This window comes from Falco rusticolus, chromosome 3, assembly GCF_015220075.1.
Source record: "Falco rusticolus isolate bFalRus1 chromosome 3, bFalRus1.pri, whole genome shotgun sequence".
Classification (NCBI taxonomy): Eukaryota; Metazoa; Chordata; class Aves; order Falconiformes; family Falconidae; genus Falco; species Falco rusticolus.
Window position 1 is genome coordinate 51,919,900 of NC_051189.1, and position 23,920 is coordinate 51,943,819.

At 39.7% G+C, this 23,920-nt stretch overlaps 1 protein-coding gene across 1 annotated transcript in view; it reads right to left on the reverse strand.

The window, feature by feature from the left end:
- Nucleotides 1-20,882, reverse strand: part of MEP1B (meprin A subunit beta) — a 30,859-nt gene extending 9,977 nt beyond the window's left edge. The window contains exons 1-11 of the mRNA XM_037382287.1: nucleotides 20,820-20,882; nucleotides 16,019-16,037; nucleotides 15,783-15,833; nucleotides 15,636-15,678; nucleotides 14,538-14,617; nucleotides 13,313-13,430; nucleotides 8,946-9,124; nucleotides 7,283-7,501; nucleotides 4,007-4,159; nucleotides 3,033-3,248; nucleotides 92-559 (exon numbers count right to left, since the gene is read on the reverse strand). Of these exons, the coding sequence (XP_037238184.1) occupies nucleotides 92-559; nucleotides 3,033-3,248; nucleotides 4,007-4,159; nucleotides 7,283-7,501; nucleotides 8,946-9,124; nucleotides 13,313-13,430; nucleotides 14,538-14,617; nucleotides 15,636-15,678; nucleotides 15,783-15,833; nucleotides 16,019-16,037; nucleotides 20,820-20,882 (1,609 nt within the window). The remainder of the gene's footprint in view (nucleotides 1-91; nucleotides 560-3,032; nucleotides 3,249-4,006; nucleotides 4,160-7,282; nucleotides 7,502-8,945; nucleotides 9,125-13,312; nucleotides 13,431-14,537; nucleotides 14,618-15,635; nucleotides 15,679-15,782; nucleotides 15,834-16,018; nucleotides 16,038-20,819) is intronic.
- Nucleotides 20,883-23,920: the final 3,038 nt, after the last annotated feature.

Below are 23,920 nucleotides of genomic sequence, written 5' to 3' on the forward strand. Positions count from 1 at the left end.
ACAGCACTGATTTACACAAAGAGAAAATTTGACTCCTTTTCTTTTGGCTGTGTTTCAAATGTACTTAATAGCACATCTGATTTTAACTAACCTGATAATTTCAGGGGGTCTGTTGTTATGCTTCTTTGGTTTGACATCCGTTGACGAATATCAGGATGCTGGTCAAGCAGAATCACTGTACCTTGCTGCCATGCACAGGGCCATTGCAACTGATCGTCATTTGCTCCAGAAATCAAGTGCAAGTACATTGCTAAATTAAATGGGTTATCGGTGGTACCGTTTATATACAAGCTGACCTGAAAAGCATATCCTTTACTAGAGTAAAAAGGTGGGCTGTATATTTTTCCTGCTGTCCCTGCTGGACTTGTGTTGAGGAGATGTGTGAAATTTCTGATATGCCAGACGTGGTGGGGACACTGAGTTTCTGATAAGTTGATGTCATCAACAGAGAGGCCTCCGTCTGATAAGCCACTTCCTCTCACACCTTGAAACACAACCCGGAATTTACATGTGATATTCAAAGAGACATGATGGAGCTGCCAAGAACTCACAGGTGAACCTGAAAAATAAGGGTAGAGATTTCCGAGTAAGAAGTAAAGTCAAACACTACACAGGACAGGTCTACAGACCCTATGCCAACACTATGTAAGAATTTCTCTGTTCCACTGGCACTGATGTGATGGAATATTTCTCTGGTGGGTGTTACTTTTTGAATGCAAGATCATATTTTCTGAATTCAATTTTTCAACTGATTTAGTATGCATAACAGCTCTTTAATTTGAGTGAAAACAGTGTTCATGGATTTTAAGGCTGTTTTTCTTTTATATTTTTAAAGAACCGTGCATTAAATTAGTCCAAATGTTGTGATAATTAAATGCACAAAGATGGCTGTCACCTGTATTATTAAAAAGAAAAAAAATCATAACAAGGTATATTCAAGTTACTGAATAACAACATGTCTCAACAAAAAAGTGCCACAGAGGAACCTGGGAGCCCAGAATGACAAGATTGGTTCACACGGTTGTTTTTGTATGTTTAAATGGCTTGTTGGAAATTTGCCTATGCAGAAGCACTGTTCACCCATCAAATGATTAATGGTACTAAGTTCAAATTAAAGCCAGTCATTTGCAAAACCTACTTCATGTGATAAAACCTCACTGTGAGACTGGTGCTGCATCCAAAAGTGCCTGCACTGGAAAATTCCATTTAACTCCAAAAGCAGCTAACACAAATGCAAAGACCTCTGCACAGGGGCCTTGTAAGGCAGATGAAAGTAGGCCATCCTTTGTTAATAGCATGTGCAACAAAACAGTTTCCTTTGCTGTCTGATTTATGTTAACCTGTGCAGTAGACCAGACTTTCAGCTGCATTTATGGAATAAGCAGTGCCAATCCCAGGTACAGAAATCATGCTTCACTCTCCTAACGATTCTAAACACAACACAATGGATCTCAGATATGAGTCTTAATTTCTTGCCATTTTTCATTACCGTTATAATTAGGAGGGAAAAAAATAAACTGAGAAACAAGAACAGAAGCACCCCACTGTTTTCCATTAAACTGCTTTCTGCATGAATGAAAGGGTTTTGAACTGCACAGATTATATGCAAGACTGGGGTTTCTGACTTGTGTTCAATGAGCAGATCAGCTACTGTGCTGTAAAATGTCCCAGCCCCACAGCCTCCCCTGCTCCTAGCTGAAGGCAGCCACAGCTGCCATAGACCAGCAGAAAGGGTTCAGGGCTTGTCCGTCAGCCCCTCGAGCATGGTGGTTCAGTGCAAAGCCATGAGCAGCTCAGCCAGGGTACCAGGTGATGGCTGGAAAGGGCTGCAGTGTCACTGTTTCTCCAGTTCATCGACCACATTGGTGAGAGAACTGAAACAGCTAGGGGGAAAACATTATCTTAAACCATTCCTGAAAATTTTACGAGAGATTTTCAAAGGAGGGTGCCCATTTGGGGATATTTACGAGATCAGAGACTTAAAAGGAACTTACGGACTTGAGAAAGCAGGAATGGGAAATGGGACCTAATATACATGAAAAAGGATTTATGAAGAATGCTGAAGTGTGGAGAAATTAATCTTGGCTTCAAAGTAGAGTTTGAAAGAGTCTGGAGGGCTCAGACTGATCTGAAATCTACACCTGCTTCAGCAGTCCTGACACTTACACTAAGGATTCCTGATGGTACACAGGAATGATGAAAGCATTAGCTTGAAGAAAAGAGTGGAAAACAGAAAAGAAAAACAGGCACCAGCAGCAGTTGAGCCTAAAGGGACAAAAAGGGGCAGAAGAGTGGACTTGATACCTGTTTAGTAAAAGAACTTGCTCAGACCCTTATGTAACCAGAAGACTGAACTAGTCATAGCTGTAATGGAGACCAAGTAATAGTTAAATATTTGAGAAAGTATCTGATTATAAGGTGACTTTGGCAATTCTAGCTTAAAGAGCTCTTGTCCATTGACTGACCTCAGTTGCTCATTCTGTAGGTCATAGGCTCCTAAAACCTCAAGAACTTAATTTTCTTCAGACTACAGCTCAAATCGTGATCTGCTGCCCATATATTTCATTTAAGTACTTTTTAAACAAGGTTTTAAATTAAGTTAAATCTTACTTATCTTCTTTAAACTGGCATGTTAGGTATTCCAGGGCACTTTCACTTTCCATTTCTTTACTATTACTTTCTTGTTTATTGTAATTTACTTTAATGAGCAACTTCATCTGTTGCTATTGAGACCAGCAATTCTAGAACAGTTAAAATGACTGCTCATGGAATTTTAGCTATTTTGGTGAGAAAATTATCTTGATAATGCAAGAGTTTGTAATTCGTGGTAATCGATTATATTACAGGAAAACAGCTGACTGAGGATCCACCAAGTATAATTTCACCAGCAGAGAATCAATTACATAGAGAAGAAGCCAAAGAATAATGCTAGGACATGAGTCACTTTGCTACAATATTTTCTCCTCCCTCCCCCAGTACACTGAAAAGGTGCTGGAGCATAGATTAAACCAAAATGCAATTTTATTCCATACCTTTTATCTCTTCAATGAGTCTCAAAGTACCATTCGGATGGGCTGAAGTATACTCCCTGACCCAGACATACAGCCGGTTGCTTTCATGACCGCTGTTATAGAAATAGAATTGTAAGCACTGAAAGCCCCTTTTGGGATACAGAATTCGGCTCTCCAGGATAGCTGTGCTTCCCTCTGCTCCAGCACTGGTGTTGAAATGCATGAAGTAGCCAGAATCTGTCAAAAGTCAAGAGAAATGAATGGCAGAGGAAGGAGAGAGAAAATAAAATTTTCCCAGTGTACTGGTATTCTTAATGCTGTGTTGTAATGCTAAGAGACATGGCCGAGCCAGGGTAAGGTAGATCCTGTATGAATTTGCAGACTGAGGACCATTATCTGTTCACATTCCCCATAGGCAGAACTGCTCTCCTTGCAACTTTTTTCCTCATTTGGCTGTCTCTAGCAATTTGTTCTCAAAAGCACGGGCTTTTACTCTTTACTCAGTGCCAGTAATTCACAGTTGACTCTCTCTCTGGAGGACTGGTTTAAGCTCCTGAGCTGAAGAAGTTTCCTCTGACAGGTTCAGAAACAACTGGCTATATTCTCAATTAATTGTTCACCTGAGCTCTGGTAATATACATAATTCCTAAATCCCAATCCTTTCCAAAGACCTACCAAGCAATTACTCAGAAAAGCAGCAGTCTTTCTGGTGTGCTTGTACCATAGGTTAGCACATTTTATATAGTTCTTGTATCAGGATGTGACACTAAGACTCGAAAACAGATCAAGAGGTAAGGACATTCAGTCTTCTCAAATTAGCAGAAAATCAAACATATCACATGATGCCCCAAAGTATGTAGATTTATGTTGCTTAGTTAAAAAATAATCTGTAATTTGACAACAAATAAACAGAGAACAAGGCCAAGATCAAAGTCAACTCACATGCCTCTGCAGAAAATACTCCCCAGAGAGATAAGAACAATTTTTTCTCATACCTTCACATTCTCCCATATTAGTGTGATCAGTATTTGGCCCAGCAGGAACCTGAGACAAACGCTGCCAATCACTGTTGTCATCTGAACTTTGAATCATGCCACATATATTTTCAAGTTCAAAACTGCATGTGTCCATGAAACTTATGGAGGAGGCTATAACATTTAAAAAAAAAAAAATGTGAATCTATTACATGACATACATTTTAATTGTGAATGTCCAAAGCCAAGAGCAGAGAAAGACTAAATGCAAACACTAAGTAACCAGCAGCTTAAAATACCATCAACATTCATAGGCGTAACGATCAGGAACTCAAAGCATCTGGCGATTAACACTGACTTTAATAAGGTGTCAGGACCACTCTGTGCGCTAAGCAAGCACAGGAGGGTGCCAGCTGATTATCATATCACATCTTTTATTTACAAAAGGAACACTAACACCAACCCAAATCCCCCAACCTTCACACAGTCAAAATGTCCTGAGGCTCCCCATTCTTTCCTCTGCTTTCTTTGGGCCAGTCCACACATATCCACAGATTTTGATAAAAGTTCAGTAGTATATGAGCTCATTTTGAAATACAGTAGGGCAGAAAGTATTTCACTACAATAAGAAAACCTTGGTTTTCAAAACTCTGAATTGAAAAAAACATTTGGCAAAGGTACATTTGGGACCAGTCTATATCTCATCTCATACAAATTTCTAAGGTGTCTTGCATATAACAAGCGAAAAATTAAGTGAAGAAAGACTATGAAGTTGAATAGGAAAGGGAAAACACTGTATGAAATGTTTTCTCCATCCAAAGCAAACCCTGGATGGGTGAGAGAAGACACAGCCCAGGTTTTCCCCTGCTGTTAGTTTTGTTTCCCATTGTACCATGTCTGACCTCCGTCTAATACCAGTCATGATTTGAAAACAACTAAGTTAATAAAATGCTTTTCAAACTGTGTATAAAATATTGTGGCAGGTTTAAAGGTTCATTGCACCACAAAAAGGACCTTGAGCATCACAAAAAGCAACCTCAATGGCATGCCAAATGCTTCACTTAGGCTGTAGCTCAGAGAAGCACTTAAGTATGAACTGCTGCCAAATCAGTTGTACTGCTGAGATATTTTATACTGTCCTCATAGAAAGCTAACAATCCTCTAGAGCCTGCAAGGCTATCAGAAATCTTGTGTGACTGATACCTTTTAAGACACAGTATTGGTATGATGCTGTAAAAACCAAGAAAAGATTTTCACAGTAAGTTTTATGTTGACTTCTGGAGAAAGGGAAAAAAAACGAGCTAGGGTGTCAGCAAGAAAGTAAGCATAAATGGAGACTCATTAAATGAAATAAACTCATTGAAATCAAAATACAAAGCATAATATGAAATGTATTTACCCAAACAGAAAGGAAGTAGCCTAACTACCCTAATTAGAAAGTATGGCCTGAAGTGGTGACCTGGACAACAGAAAGGAGAAAAGAGCAAGACCCAATAGCTTACAATGTATTTTTTAGATTAATTCCTTAAACAGGGGACGGGGGCACCGCTTGAAGCATCTCCATCTGCACCAAAAACCAGATACTTTCTTGCTATGTTGTGAAAGGCTCGACTTGGAAGGAAATACATGGGGGAGGAGTGCTGAATCCTAATTCCCAGTGGCTGAGGGAAACCTCATGGTCAGTTCTGTTGGGTAATATGCTAGAAGGGGAAAGCAGACTACAATCTACTGTTACCACATGGTCTGAAAGACAGTTCTGAGGAAAAGATCAGAACAGCACTAAAGTATCAGTCAGGACTTGTCATGCTTTGGGTTCGTTGGGTTTTTTTCAATTTAAGAACCCAGTTTCCCATTTTCAATGCAATTTCCTAACCACACAGGCCTTCAGCAGAATTTCAGCTTAAACTTTTCCGTATATCACGTTCACCAACAGAAGTAATCTTTTGATTCCTCTGAGAGGATGCATGCCACCCAAACCATGTCTAGCATTCTCAGTCTTCCCCCTAACAAAGCATCAGTCTACCCTAGCAGCTGGGTAGGCGAGGGCTTGGACCTGCAAAGCACCCATCCTTTCCTAGCACAGGGAGCACTTAGTCAAATGGTGGCTGATCTGAAGACCACTTACCGCCCTGCGAATATTGTGCACACTAATACGAAGCAAAGGGACGGACTGCGGAGCAGGGCAGATCCCGACTGCACCGAAGGTGGTGGCAGTTTTGTTGCTAATTTCAACATGACTTGGGGTTTATTTCATTTGGGGAATGTGCCTCTGGGTTAAGAAGTTAAAATGTCATGAAGTATTTATGTAATGCACCAGAATGATGGAAAGTATATAAGATTAATGGAGAGGAAGAAGGGCTTCATCCACTGTTAAAGACATCCCTGGCTGTAAGCACTTCTGTAACGCCTAACTGACTGTGTGCCAAGTGCTAGAAGCTAAGGCTGCATGTGTATGCTCAGGTCAGACCTACATGGAAAGAAATATTTTCATCAGAACTGTATACTCAAAAAATAACAGGGCAGTTTGATAATTATTTAAGGTACCTGTAGAATGAGGCTTAAAATATAACTGTAAACTGGTACTCGCTACTTGGGATACTGAGGCGGTGAAGTAAAAGCTTTTATTTGAGTACCAGGACACATTTGATGCAGTCACAATTACAGAATTATATTCCAGTTTGGTAATAGATCTGTGTATATTTCTCTGCCTCTTACTTCCACTCAGCTGGCAAAAATAAATCCCACATGAGAAAACAACTCTTTTGACCATTTCTGTAAGAGACTTGGCTTGAAAGTAAAAATAAAAATTTTAAAAGTCTGCATTTTCTTCGTAACAGCATCTGTACCGTGTCTGCATGAACACACACTTTGTCTTACAGATTCCGTGAAAGCAGAGTAGGTGTGATAGTCACAGCAAAGATATTAATTTCTGTACGGTGTCTGAGAAACAGCTGTGGAATAATGGAGGGGAAAAAACAAAAAGCTTTGTGCAGAAGCACAGATTTTAAACAACCACCCAAAGAATGAACAAAAATCAGCTGCTGAGTAAAGCTGGTTTTTAACTAAAGGTCAGATAAAATTGCACAGAAAACTCTGCTGCGCAGCAGTGTTTCTGCAGGAGGGCTATGTTATTTCTAGCTGTACCATTATTTCTGGTGTTCTTAACACAATTCACTTCTCCAGATATGTTAGCATCTCTTTCACTTGTGCCTGTATGACTCCAGCATGTATACATGACCCTCATTTCTGTCAAATACCAGAAACAAAAAAAAATTAAAAGAAATGGGAGAAACTTACAGCAATTGTACAGCCGGTTCAGTTTCTGGATATCATAATCACTGAAATCCATTCGCTGTCCTATAACATCCATGAAGTCTGGTATGTTAGTGATGATGGTGGGTTCAGTTCCATTCCTAAAAGCATTTTGGCTATAGTGCATCACGGAAGTATAGTCATAGGGAGCATTCAGGGAGTCTGATGTTTTATCATCATATTTTTTGAAATTATGCTCTTTACCTAAATGGGAAAAATAAAAGAAAAGATTGTTTGTTGCCCAAGAAGACCAAGTTTTAATGTAAAGACTTAAAGTAACAGAGAATCCATCAGATCCCCAAGTATTTTTTTTGGTAGTCTTTACTGGTACTTACTCTGTAAAACTATTCTATTTTTGCCTAAAGTTATTTACTTTCCTCTTTCAGCCACTAGTGCTGGATGAAGCAAAGGTTTTTTGCTACCAGAAATCTTTTTCCCATGAAACTACCTGTAAATTTTGACGGGCTTCTGATATCCAAAAGCAGAGATTCTGTTTCAGTACTCAAATTAATGCAATTTGCAACTGTAATGCCTCACTGTTTCTAATCTGTATTCTCTGACATTTAATTACCGGTCATTTTAGCTTACAATAAACAAGTTAGAGTTGTTGTCAGATAAGCTTCCAGAATTTAACTTTAGATTTTTTTTCTGGAGTCTGAGGAAAAAACATTACTAATTATCCAATGGAAGGTAAGGTTTCAAATGTTTCAGATTAGTCAAAATACAGTAACTATATTCTGGTCAGTGTAAAAAAGCTGCAGCAGTTTCAGACAGTTAACAATAGTGCAACTTGTCATTAAAGAGTCAGCAAAATATAATGGAAATCAAATAACGGAGTCTTAAGTCATTTTCTGTAATATATACTTGCATAGGCACCTGACTATTGATCACAACTAAATAAGAATGCATTAGATTTAATCATTACCTATTTCTTCAGTCTGTTGTGCATACCTGTGTTAGGAAAGCATCAAGTCTGTGTATACAACTTTGGTTTTGAACTGCCTGAAAGTCACAGAGGACAAAAGCAAGCTGAAGAGGCAGAGACTGAGCAGAGTCCTGAGGAACCCAAATGCACCAACACTCAAGTTCACAAGCTGCATCGTTAAAGTCACCACTCATGTGATGCAGACTCTGAAACGGGTCTCTCCTCTCTGCCCACCCTCTCTGCATGCTCTGCTGCCTGCACTGGGTGTAGTGGCCAGGAAGAAAGAGGACAAACTGTGTTTTCTCTGGAGATTTTCTACTGGCTTTGGCCACACTGGGTTTTTCAGAGTCGGATTTTTTTTTCAATTACTTTCATTTTGTCAAGGGCTCCTAGAGTAACAGTGCTTTTAGACCATTCATTTAAAACAAACTAAATTATTCTCTTCCGCTGCTCTGCTGTACAATATGTAGCATAACAGGACTCAGATCTCTAGTTAGGGCTTTGGGAACTGCTGTGGCACAAGGAATAACCACAGCAACAACAAACAAGGCTTTTGGTCCCAAATAGATGTCACTTGCTATTTAATGTATTGATATGCTGGCTTTGAAAGAATAAGTCCGGGTAAGAGAATAGTGTGACCACCAAAGTGTGACTGGAAGGGAGGTTCTGCAACTACATCCCCAAATGCCAGAGCCTGAAAGGAAGAGCAGAGGAGTGACTGACCAGACTGAACCCTGTCCCAGATGATGGACACGTAGTCATCCCGGTCAGACCGTGACTGCTCATGCCAGAATCCCAGGGCATGCAGGAACTCGTGCTGGATCGTCCCAATCCTGTCACAGTTGTCTCCGATGGAGAGCTGCTGCAACCCCTTTTGCTGGTTTCCCACTGAGGACCAGCAGCTAGCATCGGAATAAAGGGAGAGATGACTCTGAGATACAAACCATCAACACACCACGCAAACTCCAGAATCAGTCTATTCAACAGGTATATTTTTAACTTGAGCGTTGAAGTTCTATTTTGCTATAGAGAGCATTTTTTCATTGATCTGTTCCTTACAGGACCCTTTCCTCTCACATTTAGCTCAGTTTTGATGAACAAGCAGTTCCCCCACTCCGTCTCTACTGTTTTTAATGGGTTTTCTTTAGAATAAAAATATTGAGCAATTTGTGATGGAAGAAAACTGATGAGAATTTCATTGGTACTCTAGCAAACATCAAAGACTATGGACATGATTTAGAGCAATTAAGTTACTGTAAATTAACAATTTTTAGCTGGACCACAGTATGTGACTCTGAGCACACTCTGGGCCTGTCCCTGTCACAAGGGGAACCAGGTTCCTGCACATCTTCCCTCTGCCATTGCAGCTGCTTCTCTCCTTATTGTTTTGGCCTTTTGCTTTGCGAGGGGCTGTAGCTGCCAGGTAGGGTACGCTTCTATACAGCTGTGTTTACCTTCTGAAAGGCTGGTGGATCTGACAATGCTTTTCATAAACTCTTTTCTTTCTAGCTACTTGTAAGCTGCTGTACTCAAGCACTTGCTGCTGACACAGGCTCACAAGGAAGAGCAAAATCACAGCTGTGCTGGAAGTTTTTATTAAAGGATAAAAAAATTCAGTGAGCTATCTGCACAAGCCAATAAAATGGCACCCTGTGTCCACAAAGTAGCAAGCACAGAGAGCTACATTTAAATTGATATTTTACGCAGCAAATAAATCAACACTTACCGAATGAAGTCCATAAAATTAATCGGGCACAAAATATGCCATAGGATTTGCAGTCCTACCCCCCCAGAAATTTAAAAACACAAGCACACCATGTGCTTGCGAACCCTGTAACTTATTAGTGCAACATATTCCCTGGTATTTCCCTTTCCACAAAGCAGCACAGGCCTTGGCTATTGATTACTCATTAAAATCACAACATGAGACCTGGGAAGGAGCATATGTGGCATCCATAATTTCATGGGTTTCCCTTGAACAAGGCCTCACATTGATCATGAAGCTTTTTCTTGTGTTGTGCAGAGGTCTAAGTCCATCACAGTTCTGAGTCCACCTCATACCAAAGCAGCTGCCTCTGGCTTCACAGCTGTGCACAGCACACGCAGGCTACAGGCACATCCAGGACACTTGGCAAAATCAGCATCCAAACACTGGGGGATGCAGCTTCCCCTTGCCTTCAGATGCCAAATGCCTACACCACCATCGTTCTGCATCCGCAGAGGGAGTAAACACATGGTCTGTGTCAGCCAGCACTGAGAATAAAACGAGGTGAGTAGGACATGGCACTCCAGAGCAATGGGCACCTGGAACGCCATATTAGCAGTGTCCTCAGGAAGAGAGAAAATGGGGAAAGGTCCCAGCTTCCCCAAGTGTGAGAACTGTATCTCCTCTGATTCACTGCTTTCTGCATTGCTAGTTGCTCTGTCAGAGGCCAGAGGAACAGGGAAGTACCTGCTCTGACTAGTCCCACCAGCCTCCTGTTGGAAGATGGGCTTTAAGTAGATACATGCTATCAGTAGCCATGATGTGACTTCAAGCACATTTTTATACTAGTGTCCCGCTAGTAAATAACTTCCCATAGTATCACAGATCACCCATATCAGCACACAGACGCTTTGACTTATCAGCAGCAAGCTAGTTAGCCAGGGATCTTTAACAATCCACTTCTGCATGGGTTCCCTTTGCTGTGTGCCACAGTGGCAAATGCTGAAGTGACCTCCCAGGAGAGCTCCAGGAAAACCTGATTTTCCATATGGAAATACTAGATATGGCACCGATCCTCCCTCACCTGCTAACCATTTGACTCTACCACACCATGCTATTTTTTCTGCTGAATGAGTCCTGTTTATGAGCAGAGTAGGGAGAAACAGCACATCCATTGAAGGTTCCCAGACTGTTCCATGAGCTTTGCAGGCACTTGTCACATTTGATGCTCCTGCATTTCTGTAACCCACAAGCATCCCTCACAAATTCTGTTCAGTGCACAGGCTGGAGTCAAGAAAAGGTCATTAAATAGATCCACAGTCTAACCTCCACTGCAGATGCATAGACCTGAGGATGAGGTGAAAGGCTGTGTGCTACAGAACCTTATACGCACCTCCACTCACTACGTGTTATAAAGATATACCTGTTAACACAGGTAGTAGCCAAGGCTTGGCAAATGGTAGATAAAGAACGTGGGCAGGAAGGTGGCTCTTTGCACAGGGGTTGATGACACTGTGTACATACATCAGAGACTACAAGTGTGTTTTTACACAGGGCAGTCCACACAACAAAATGGCAGCTGGCTTCTGTAGTGGCTGCCTTCATTTGAATTCAAAAGGATGATCCAGACGAACACTTTATGGCCCACTACAAATCCTTTTGACACAAAATTCCTTCACCTTCCTCTGTTTTATAGATGCAGGCCAAGATCAGAAAGGCAAAGGTGATTTATCAACTTTTTCTTCGTGCAATAAAACTTTATGAATCCAGCTGGTGTTGCCAGGAACTTTGTGCTCCTGTCGGCACTGTACCCTCTGGACTGAGGTCTTTAGTCTGCAGTTACAGGAGTCATAACTGATCTAAAAAAAATAATGAGGAATGGCAGAGGTGAAATGTGTTGGTTTACCCACCTTTCACCTTGTCCCATTAAATCAGAAGAGAGGAATGGAGTGAAATGAGAGACAGTTAATGCAGAATCAGTCCTGGTAATTCCTTTTTAGAACCTGAATCTGCCTCACTGAAACTGGACAGCCATTTTCAGGAGACTGCGCTGTTTAGCTCCAAACTTTTAAAAAGTGCTGCTGAGCTTTAATTGTTTTGCAGATGTGTCAGCTGAGGTGATAGAAACATTTCAAAGCAAGCAACACACCAGGTAGTGAGGGCAAGATATGTTATCCAACTAGAACGACTTGTCTTCTTCACCACCTTGACTCATCTCTTTTTAATAGATATATAAATGAAATATCGTGTAGAGGCCTCTTACTTGCCATAGGCTAAATACTGTGGTTCTTTTTCGGGTACAATTATTAGCAAACTCAATGCATACTTTATGCGATGAAGGATTAAAAAATTTAGCTACATGAGTTTTCCATTTGGCTTAAAAAGCCGAAGAGTCATTAGCACAGGAAAATGCATTGCTCCCTAAGTCTCCATTTATACATCTTTTAGGGCTGAGTTTCAAGGTCATGTGTACAGTATGAACAGTAGAAAACATACAGAGCCAGAGACTGAAGAAACGTGAAAACAATTATCTGCTACAAACATCTCAGAACAAGCCAAAGGGAAACATTTTTATTATCAGAAAAATCTTTCCCTATTTCTGAATGCATTCTTATACCAGGAAATTATTTTCTAAATGTAAATTTCCTCACCAGGCTATCAAGTTTTCCCTGATCTCCTTTTCTAAAAGAGAAATGATTCAGCATAGAGTAGAGAATATATTTGTTCTTGTTGCACTGTTTTGACAGAAACTATCTTAGAAAGGGAAGCAGCTGGGACAATTTTGACTTCTTTACTGGAGTCTCATCTTACAAAATTTAAGGTGGAATAGCATAACTATTCCTCAAAAGAGGTAAATAAAGTGAAACCTCTGTAAAATATCCCAGTGTTATGCAGCATTTTAAAATATTGCTGTTATATCTGAATGCTGGTGTGACATTGTTCAAATGCAAATCCATTCTTATATTCAAGCAAATTCATTGTCCCACAGTTAGAACTATCATATTTCTGCTGGGATTTTTTTTTTCCTAAAACCTAAAGTATATTAAGAATGACTACTGAAAGTAATACTCCATATATCCAAAGATCAGTCAAGAAAATAGTTGGCTTGTTTCTGAGATTTTTACTATGCCCAGAATATCACCTCTTAAAGGACTTGATTTCCTCTTACATTAAAAAAATCAGTATCAGCAAGAAGTTTTTCATTACTACCAGGTAATACCTGTTCGGGAAACTACTACAATTTCCAATTAAAAAAGGACTGGAAAAATGGACACAACAAAAATAGAAAATTATAATCATATATATGTGTTTTAGAGTGAATACTGGCCATGAAAATAGCCTGAAGCCAAACAGGATGAAATTTATTTTACATTACTCCTCTTACCCTGTTCCTTTGAACACAAATATGTAATTCTTCTCCCCTTCCCAAGGTTTGAAGTCAATACAGGTTTTCAGTCGATACTGTTCAAATGCCTTGAGGATGAGTCCCTTAGCATTCATTTCTGAAAAGCAAACAGTGTTCTTGTCAATACTGAGCCAATAGGTTTGTACTATTATCTGTATGGAGCAAGTCCTAAGGGTGGGTCTTGCTCCAGCAATCTTTGAGCAAAATAAGCAGGCATATTGCTGGATTGAGACCTGAGCAGGGACCTAAAACCATCAATTGTACTGTTGTGACATTTTATCTTCCTCTTTTTTTTTTTTTTTCTGTGTAATTTTTCGTTGGTACTTGCATTTAAAATACGGCATGATGAGTATATTAAGTATGATAGCGCATGGTTCTTAATTTTTTAATTCTTTCATTTACTTTGCTGACATTTATGTGAGCAAGTACTACATAAATAGGGAACGAAGACATCGGATTTTGCTTAGTGCAGACTGCAGGCTACAGATCTCTCACAGAATCTCTCCAGGACTTGAACAGCTAACATCGTATCTGGTTACCTCCTCTAAGTAACTTGCATGGTTTCAAGCCAGTTTAGATCTGAATCTAAACTGGGGGGGTGGGGGGGGTGATTATTTTTTTTCTATGATGTACCAGAAAGGTGACTCCATGCATAGTGAGAGTGCAATCTCTCCATGTGGTATACAGCAAGAAACGAAGCTCCCTGTCTCACCACTTGTGTCTGCCCTGAAAAGCCACAGCTGGGTGGATTCAAAGGGATGGAGACAAGCTAGGATGCGTTGCTGGCCCACATGAGGGGACTCAGCAAAGTGCCACTGCAAACTGCACTGTCTGCCAGAATGACAACTTGTCGTCGCCTCTGTAGATGGTGTAATGGCCAGGTAAGCTTCCTGGCTTTAAAAAGATCTTCAGTGCTCTGCTTCTTTTTCTGCTTAGTAGAGTTTCATGTCTCAGACATATACACCAACTCAATCTGCTGGGCCATAGCAATGACAGGATAAGAACCACCCAAGAGAGGAGGTGAGGGCCAGCACCAACCCAAAGATGGTACACCCTGCTCGTGCACACCCAGGCCCAGCCCTGCCGCGGGAAACGGCCTGCTCTAGGCTTACAAGAGGAAAGGGTGCCACAGTATCTTTATCAACCTGTATTTCACATTTCTATCAACACGACATACAGACATTGTCAAGGGCAAATACTGTACCCAGGCTGTCATCAAGGACGTAAGGGATAACGTGGGGCCACCGATAGTTGTCACCAATGATGGAGTTTCGTTCCTGCATTTGAGAAAGAAAATAAGCATGCAGTCCTCAGTAAAAAGTGATTTAGGATCATAGACTAACAATAGCGCTAAGGCAAAGCAAATTTCCTACAATTCCATGTAAGACATATAAGAAATCAGAGAGCTCAAAAACTTTGGAAGCTCACTCAGAGGTCTAAGGTTTGGGCTGAAATCCCTTCACTCCCTTCTATCAGTGTCTCCAACTTCTGCAGCGTTTTCTCCATAGGAATTACCTGAGATTTTGATGCATGTGTGAGGAGAGCTTCAGCTCCTGTGGGAAGCGTTAAGATCTAAAGTCCTGAAAACCGTGCAGAGATTAATAATTTTGTAATTTTTCATAACGCAAGGGTTTGCTCCTGTGCCCTTAGCAAGTGCTGTCCTTGTGTCCACTCACATGCTCAAGCCAAAGCAGTTGATCAAAGTGAAGAGTAAAACACTACCAGCTTCCAGGGGTTCAAGACATTTTGGAGGTTTCTACTAGGTTTTTTTTGAGATGTAACTTGCTATGTAAATAATTTTTTAATTAATCAGATAGGGATATTGGACAGATGATTTAAAATGTGGTATTACAAATCTAATTTTTCCATTGGTTTTAGTGAACTACTTATATGATGAAGGTTTTGCAACACTGGTCTGTAAATTTAGTTGGCTCAGAATAAACATTGTGTACAGACAAATGAAGAACCTTTTATATAAACCTGCCTGGATGGTGATCAGTGCTGCTGAGTGTCTTAAAAGCTCAACTTCAAAAACACAGCAAAGGAAACAAGAAGCTAATAACATTGATCTAGTGGCTAAACCAACCTTATTCTGGATAACGTTTCCGCAAATGCACCCGACTCCTTCATTGTCTATGGCATTTTGTAGAAATCCATCCCCAAACATTTTCAGTTTATTGTTACATAAACAGCATTTATTGTCAGCAGGAGCAGGATGCATCAATCATTTCCATGCCAGCGATACTTTACATTATGTAAGTCAATGACACATCTCTGGTTTTATATTTTATTTGAACTCACCCCATCAAGTTTGATGTCTCCTTCAAAAAGGTCTAGTCCTAAAGCTAAAGGGAAGAGGAAATTAACACCCAGTTATTATATTGATCTGTGGTTACCATCATGAAAATAATAAAAAACAATTAAGAGAGAAACTGAATTTTAAAAAAACCTTCATTGATGTCAAAGATGTCTTGATCAAGTCCTCCATCTACATCTATTTCTGAAAAATAAAAAGACAAGAGAAGTAGGACATTAGCCCTTGCTGTTATCTTTATGAAGTGTGAAAATTAATGCAATAACAATAACAGTAATTATAAATCTGTGTCTGTCCTAGCGATGTTTATGAGCAGCTGGTTTTGTTGACTGCCTCCCGTGCATACAAATAGATCTCTAAACAGAACTCACCAGTTGTCTCTGGAGCAGGCTGGGAAGGGGGAAGAAAAAAAGATATTATTAGAAAGGCACATAATGAAATGCAGCTCACGTTACTCTCTCAACAGTATTAGAGATGCAATTTAAGCTCAACTGACAGCACTTAGCACATGGCTTTGTACTGGACTGACTGGACCCACAGCGTCCTCATTTGACTGGAAATGTTGATTTGCTTCTGTGTCAGCTTTGTGTCCTCCCCACTTCAGGCTGCCCAACTAGTCACCCAGGACTGCTTCTGTGAAGTTTTCACAACTGCTTTTCTCTCACAACTCAGGCAGTACAGAATATTCTTTCACAAACAGGAAAAAGAAGCTGTTATTTCTGTGACATCTACTATTGCTACTAATCAGGAGCTGTACAGAACCTATGGAAGTTATGCTAAACTTTCCATCATACAGCTGAAGATGGAATAGAATGAGTGGTCTGGTGTCACTCAGCAAGTCTTTGAAGGACTGGGTACAAGGTCCAGGTCACTTCAGCCCCAGTTAGTGCCTTAGCTGGACTCCAACTACCTAAGCAATCCCAACTCAAAGACTCTTTCTGCAACATGTAAAATCCAGAGACCATAATGAGATATAATGGGATAAACATAGTACACTTTCTTGCCATAACATGCCTATAGAACATAATCTATAAGGTTTTATCAGACTAGATGCTTCATTTTGGACTGTCTTGGACATACCCAACATAACATTACACAACATTCTCACGCAGCGAGTAAAATAATGAACAGCCTCTCTAAGCAATTGTTGCTGGGTGGGTTTTCCTGTTTCTCATCTGAAGTCTTGTATTTGTATGTTTGAAAAGAAGGTCACAAACTGAAGGTAAAGAACACCCTTAAATTCTAAGCTTCGACAATGTAGCAAATGGTAAGATATAACATCAATTCTGCAAAGCAGTGTAGGATTTTTACTTTTATTTGTACTATAGTTCCCCCCACCCCCTAACTGTTTTTCTTTCTCCGTGTAAATAGCTTGTTATTTTTTGTACATGCAGTTTTGCATGTCTGTCATATTTTCCTAGTGGGATAAACATCTGCAACCTCCATTAAAAGCAACAAACAGTACAAGACCAGAGTGCTGAAAACTGGTAAAAATCAAGTCCGTGCAGTCCAGAGGAATATTAATTGTGGACACTTCTATCACCTGTATGATGGATAAGAAAATAGTATGGCCAGAATTTTCAAGTGAGATTCAAATGCACATGTTCATCTAGACCTGATTTTTGGCACATAATTTGAGACCAAACATAACTATGGGCCCTAAAACTTATGAAGTTCATATAAAAAATTTAAACAATCGCAGGGGGAAAAAAAAACACCAAAAAAATCCCAAACAAAACAAACTTCCATGAAATTTCTTCATTTGGAAAAGGTTGAGAAAGAAAGCTTTGAAATTGTCAGAATGTCCTATTTTAGCTTTCCAATGAAAGATTCATTTTCAATCTGAAATGAGTGTCTCGTGAAAATTTCGGAAAATGGCAGAAAAAAATATTGTAAATACAAAAGCCTGAAATCTCATTTTATCATTTTGATTCACCTCAACTAAAATTAATTCAAACTGTTGCTTCACAGTTTTTGTCAGATTTTGATCATTTATTCTGATCGCCTAAGAGGAGAAAATTATTGTTTGCCTAACCAAGTAGAGGCTATAATTTATAGGTCTAAGAGATAATGCCTAATTGGTATGAGCTGGCATAATCAAATGCTTAATATCTAAATGTTACATAAACAGGCAATGTTTTTAATCAACAACAACTGCTTCTGAATTTTCTTAATGAAAACTACCACCCACGTATATCCTTACCCAGCCTAAAGGCAGGATTCTGACCCTGAAGTGCCAGTTACAGAAACCATTGAGTGGAATCTGTTTCCTGACCCGGTTTCTCCTGAAACAACCCTGTTTCAGCACTTCACGGTTCTGAGTCGTTTCAAAATTTGGTAGATTTTAAGATACCCGACTCCTAAAAACCCAACATCATCGTACAAAAGTGACCGAGTCCATTGAAAAATTGTTTCCAGAGTTGGGCAGAAAGTGAAGGATTGATTTTGATCTCGCATTTCACTGAGTAATTGGTATTATTCAGATTTACATTGATACATGAGAAATAAGGATGCGGATTTCAGAAAAAAGAATAAGCATATAACTGTATACAAATACAGTTTAATAACCCCAAATATCTTTTCTAAATTTATGGATGACAAATCATCCATAAATTTGAAATGTCAATAGATTCCTCTTACATTTTGAAGTTGTATTCCACATATGTAATGATATTCTATCATTACATTTTGTTATTACTGGATCTGCATAAGACAGCATCCACGTATTCAAGTTTTGAAATGAAAGTGGAGCTTGTAAAAAAGGCTGAAAGTACACAGGCAGAGTCTTACACACATTTTGAAGACTTCATTTTAAACTCCCACTCTCATACAGATTTATAGGTAATGTAGAAGAAAAAAAAATGACAAGTAAAGATTGTGGTATTAAAAAATTAAAATTATGTTATTGTCTTGGGTTAAACATTGTCAATGGAGGAGAAGAACTATACCCATATTTGTTGAATCCCCTTATAACTGTTAATGGGGATTAAAATGTTTCTGCAGTTTCAATAATTATAAACTGCAATGTACCCATATCTACTAATCACAGAGTATAACAGTGTTAAAGGTAAAAACTGGCTAGGTCATGGAAAAGCTCCTCCATCAGCAGCCAAAGCTCACAAACTGAAATCAATGTAGCTAAGTCCAGCAGTACTTTTGGTGCATAAACCAATGTGAGTCCATGACTAATACCAAATTCAGCAATCAACTGAAACCCGGGTTGATCCTCAGTGTCTGAAAACAGTCACGGAATGTTTTATGCTGAAGGGATCCCTTCCATCATTCCTTTCTGCTTCCTTCTCAATAAAACTAGGTCTCTAGTCCTGTGAATCTCAACAGCAAAATACTGCATTTCAAAAGAATTATCTCTGCGTACAAGTACTACTCGTTTGAGTAGCAGCAACTTCAGTTTCAATGCCTGCCTGACAACTGAGACCTATATCATGGATTTCTAGTTTCTGAAAGTTTTGTAAATAATCAACAGATTCACAGTTCAGTCACATACAGAAGAAGGCTGATTACCTGAGGTGTACCAAAAAGGAATCTAATTCATGTGATCAGTGCTGCTTTTAAATCTACACACACACACAAAATTCTAAACATTTATAATATTAGTCCTTAACTTTAGCAAACAACATAGTTCATGTAAATTAAGTTACAGTAAAGGTTGGTCAAACCATGGCTTGTGACCACATTTAACTGGCAAATAATTCAAGTGCATCTTGAATAGGTGGGAAATATCTCACCTACTGTAATCATGTAAAAACTAAGTAAGCAGACTCATTAAGTGATCAGTGGAGAAACAGATAGGTAATTCATCTGTCCCTAAAATATCTATGGCACCACCATGATGGTCTGGAATCTCCAGAAGGTGATCCATCTCACCTAGCTTGGACATCTAACTCAAGGATGATAAATCACCCAAATGAAAATTTCCCTGTATCATCACCATGAACTTCAGTTGGAGCATAGTCAACCAGTTTGGATGAGACACCCTAACTATCAGTGTTTTCTCCAGACGACATAACTCCTAGTACTGGCATCCAGAAATATGAAAGAAGCTCTTCCTGGCCATAAGGCACGTGGAAATGAAACAATTACCCCTGGTGATGAGAAGCCCCTGTCTCACACAGGAGCCAGTTATGAGGAGTCCGTTTGATGTATGATAGCTTGTGGATATTAGTAGCACCTACATCACCTACTACAGGCTTTACAAAAGCCTGTAGAGGAATCTAACCAAAGCCGAGACTTGACTTTCCAAATGGTTGGGAACAGGCAGTCACGATGAGTGGCAGAAATACAAGTGCAGTGTGGGGCTGGGGTAGTGGGGATACAGGAAGGCTACCGGAGTGTGGGGCACATGAGGTTGAGCTCTTGACTTAGATGTATGAGCATGTGTTAGTGGAGATGAAGAGATTATGACTGCCACGGTGAGGTAATTAGAGCTGGATTCACAGAATCAGTTTAGTTGCATAACTTAAAATACATAACGTTATTCCACTTAAGTAATGTCACAGTAAGTAACATCTTACTCTGAAGAATACTCTGCAGCTACGAGCAGCTGAAATGAACTTTCAACAGCCTACTGGTTTTTGTTCTCCAAAATAATTATGTTGTGTTTTACCAAGATTCCTGGCCTCTACAATAAATTATCACAAGATGAGCAAAATGCTACATTTCACTACAAAAGACAGGAAATACAAAAATCTAAGCTGGTTATTTTTGGCATTAAATGGTTTGGCTGGAGTGGAGGAAGAGAGAACAGTCATTTCCAAGTATGTCCCGCGGCTAAAAAAGCTTCAATTTCAGTATCAAATATACTGTGTTGCGGGGTGGGGAAGAATCATATTTCCATTCAAATATGGAGTAGTAAAATAAATTTTAATACTTATCTTGGTTCTAACCACAGATTTGATATTCTGATAATGATACTTTGAATATTATGGGACATTTTAGTTTGGTGGGGAATGCAAGATAAGCTCTTCCCATGTATAGCCAGGCCTACTAAAAATAGCAGCACTAAAACCCCAAAGAAACTGAAATCTTTCTCTCTTCCATGCAGATGACAACATGCAACATGCAACATGACTTAAGTCTTTTCCTCTGAAATTTACCTTAAGCTGTATTGCTTACTCGATCAATATAAAGAATATACATTCTTTGTTTTCTTACCTGACTCCAGACCACCTGGAGAAGCAGCCAAGTTAGGACCACAGGCACAGAAAACCAGCCCATGTTGATCTCCAGTCAGCAGTTGCATGGACACAATTTCAGACCTCCTTGGTATTTAAGGCAGTAAAAATCATAAACAAAAACCTTTGTCCTTTCATTGGTAATTAACCTGCCTACCTTTTTCTTGTCCAGTAAGCAAAGTCCATCTTTACTACATTATAATAACTAACATATACTTGAACTATTCTTAAGCACTGTTATGAGAAAAAGCATTGGACACGAAGGGAAACACAGGGTGAAATGGACACAAGAAAATGGAAATACAGAGGAAATGGACATACTGAAATACAGGGAATTCCATTTAAAGATAAGAAAACCTTTTTTTTTTATTCTAATGGTTTTTAAGCGCTGGAGTAAGTTGCCCAGAGAAGTTGTGGAGTCTCCATCTTTGCAGACAGTCAAAACCCAACCAGATACAGCCCTGAGCGAGCTGCTGCAGGTGGCCCTGCTGCAAGCAGGATTGGGCTGGCTGATCTCCAGCGGTGCCTTCCAACCTCAGCCATCCTGTGATTCAGTGAATAAAGCCAGCACTACCTTTTGAACAACAGAAAGCTAGCAAGACTCTTGGCAGTTGAGACATACTAATAAATATGTATTTTTTGACAAAAAGTGAAAATGAGAAACGTGTGCACATTTAAAAAAAAAATATCTGTCAGCAACATAATTTCGGTATCTTGCTTTTAGAAAAAGCAACGTCATTTCTATTGTTGCTTATGTGAAACACTGTATTTGTCACTAACTCAAATAATGGTATTCTCCTGCATTATTTAAAAATTACATTATTTAAAAATTCCATACCATTGTACTATCACCACTCTCTGACTCTTTGGAGTTTTAGTTTCTTCCAACTTCAGTCATCTCTTCTGCTTACTAGCTGCTAGAGTGCTGAAGTTGCCAGTTTCTTCTTATGCTCTAAACTGCTCTTATGCTCAATTACGTGTGGTAATTGTATGATCAGACTGGGCTAACCTTTTACTTTCCCAGACCAACTATCTGGTTAGACCACTGTAAAAACTAAAAATGTTATTTACATTTTGTAGTGTAAATAGACTCCCAAACAATTATATCAAAATTAATAACATTTCCCATGCTATTTCAAGTATCAAAGCTGATAAGAAAGAACGAGTTGATCCTAAGTAATGAGGGCACCTGAGCAATTTCTCACTGCTCAGATCCATGCTTATTGCATTGCTGATCCATTGGGGAGTAGCAGTGGTAGATACTGTTTTTATAATGTTATGGGTTTTTCTAGAAAAGTAACACTAAGTATTGTAATCCTTTACCCACCAATAATGGTGGTGTCAACTGTTTCTCAAATCAGTCATGTTTGGAAGGTTGAACAGCTCTTCTGTCAAGGTTTCTTCTGCAAGTCCAGCAGTCCTTGAATGCTGCATGCTGTCATCTTCATCTGCTGGGAGATGAGGGTACAGGTCATTTTGGAGGCTCTCTAGGTTAGACTGGCTATGACCACGGTAACAGGTCCTTGGAACCAAATGGAACGGATCCATACATTGAAACATTTGGTGCTAAGAACCTGGCCATCTATGCCATACACGTCTCAAAGGATTTTACTTCACAGGCCGATTCTGATTTGGTCCCAAGGACTGGACATCAGTGGTGGCAACTGGACTGCATTACGTGAGGATCTGAAAAACATATTCTGGTTTAGTTCCAAAACGATTAAATTTGGACACACCAAAACTGCCTTGTGATGTGAACTAAAGCATGGTAAGTGGGAATGATGATGACACTTGCTTAAAAAGTACACTCCTGATCAAAACTAAAAGACTAATGCAGCTGCACCCATTATTCCTTGATTGTAGTACCTTACAAGTGTTTTCCTGAGATGGTAGAATATGAACTCAAATGAAATAGCACTTTCTTTGGTCTTACTACTTGGTGTTGGAAGAAAGCCTAAAAGCCTGTTTTTCTACTTCTTCGCTCCCTTTTACATGCAAATGATCAAGCCAATCTGCTCTCTGTTCCCACATCCCCACTTCTAAGATACATCAACCAGCACAGAGACCTCACACCAACCTTTTCACAGTAGGAGATGGGAGGATGACTGTCCTGTTACAAAAAGGGGCTGTATGAACCTCTGTGTCATGACCATCGCTGCTCTCAGGACTGGCTGAAAAGTGAGTTACCCAAAGAAAACACTAGAAGGTGTTGGAATTGGCACTTAGTGACATCAAACAGAGAAGTCACCAAAGTTATATACTAACCCTGCATTGTAAAATACTCCCCCTATACACATTTTTCCTCCAATTCACACTGCTTTTTAATTAATATTTGGATAGATGGTGAGCATTTTCAGATGTACAAAAAGAATGGCAGTCTTAGATTGTGCCTTTATTCTACAGTTACCAGGGCACGTAACAGCCCAAAGTAATGCACGTCCTTTCTTGACACTGTTGGGGACCTATGGAATTCAAGGATGTTATTTCCATTACCATTTTGATCTGCAGGTAGAATCCACCAGTTTTCTAACTACAAGCTCTATGTTTGAGGAAAAGCAAAAACATTAAACACAAAGCAGAAGGAGCAAGTCTTTAACTGGTTGATTGCTTTTTCCTTTCTTGCAATTCTTTGCCTTGAACATGTTCCACAACTTTTATGGGTACTAAGCTATCTAATGAGCCCTGAGTAACTATGAGAGACACCTGCAAAATCTGAGCTTTTGCCAGTCAATTACATTTCTTTCCCCATAGATCCACATGCTCCCACGCTGCTCACACAGAAGCAATGAAAAGGAAAGACATCAGAACCTGATGTGGAACTTGTTGCGGATCTACTGCAGTGACCGCTTGGCTCTCCTTCCGAGTTCACTTCCCTAGCACCAGACAGATGGGGACCACCCTGGGGGCAGACTGAGTGTTCCCTTGGACGGGCACCGTCTCTTTAAAGCCTGCCCAGTAGCACTGTTTCTGGTGGGCACTACTGGGGCACAGGTAGTGATAATACTGCATTGCTTACCCCCCTGCCTTGCTGTGGAAGAAGGAATGTTCATCAGGCGTTGTCCAATGCAGATGGGAAACATC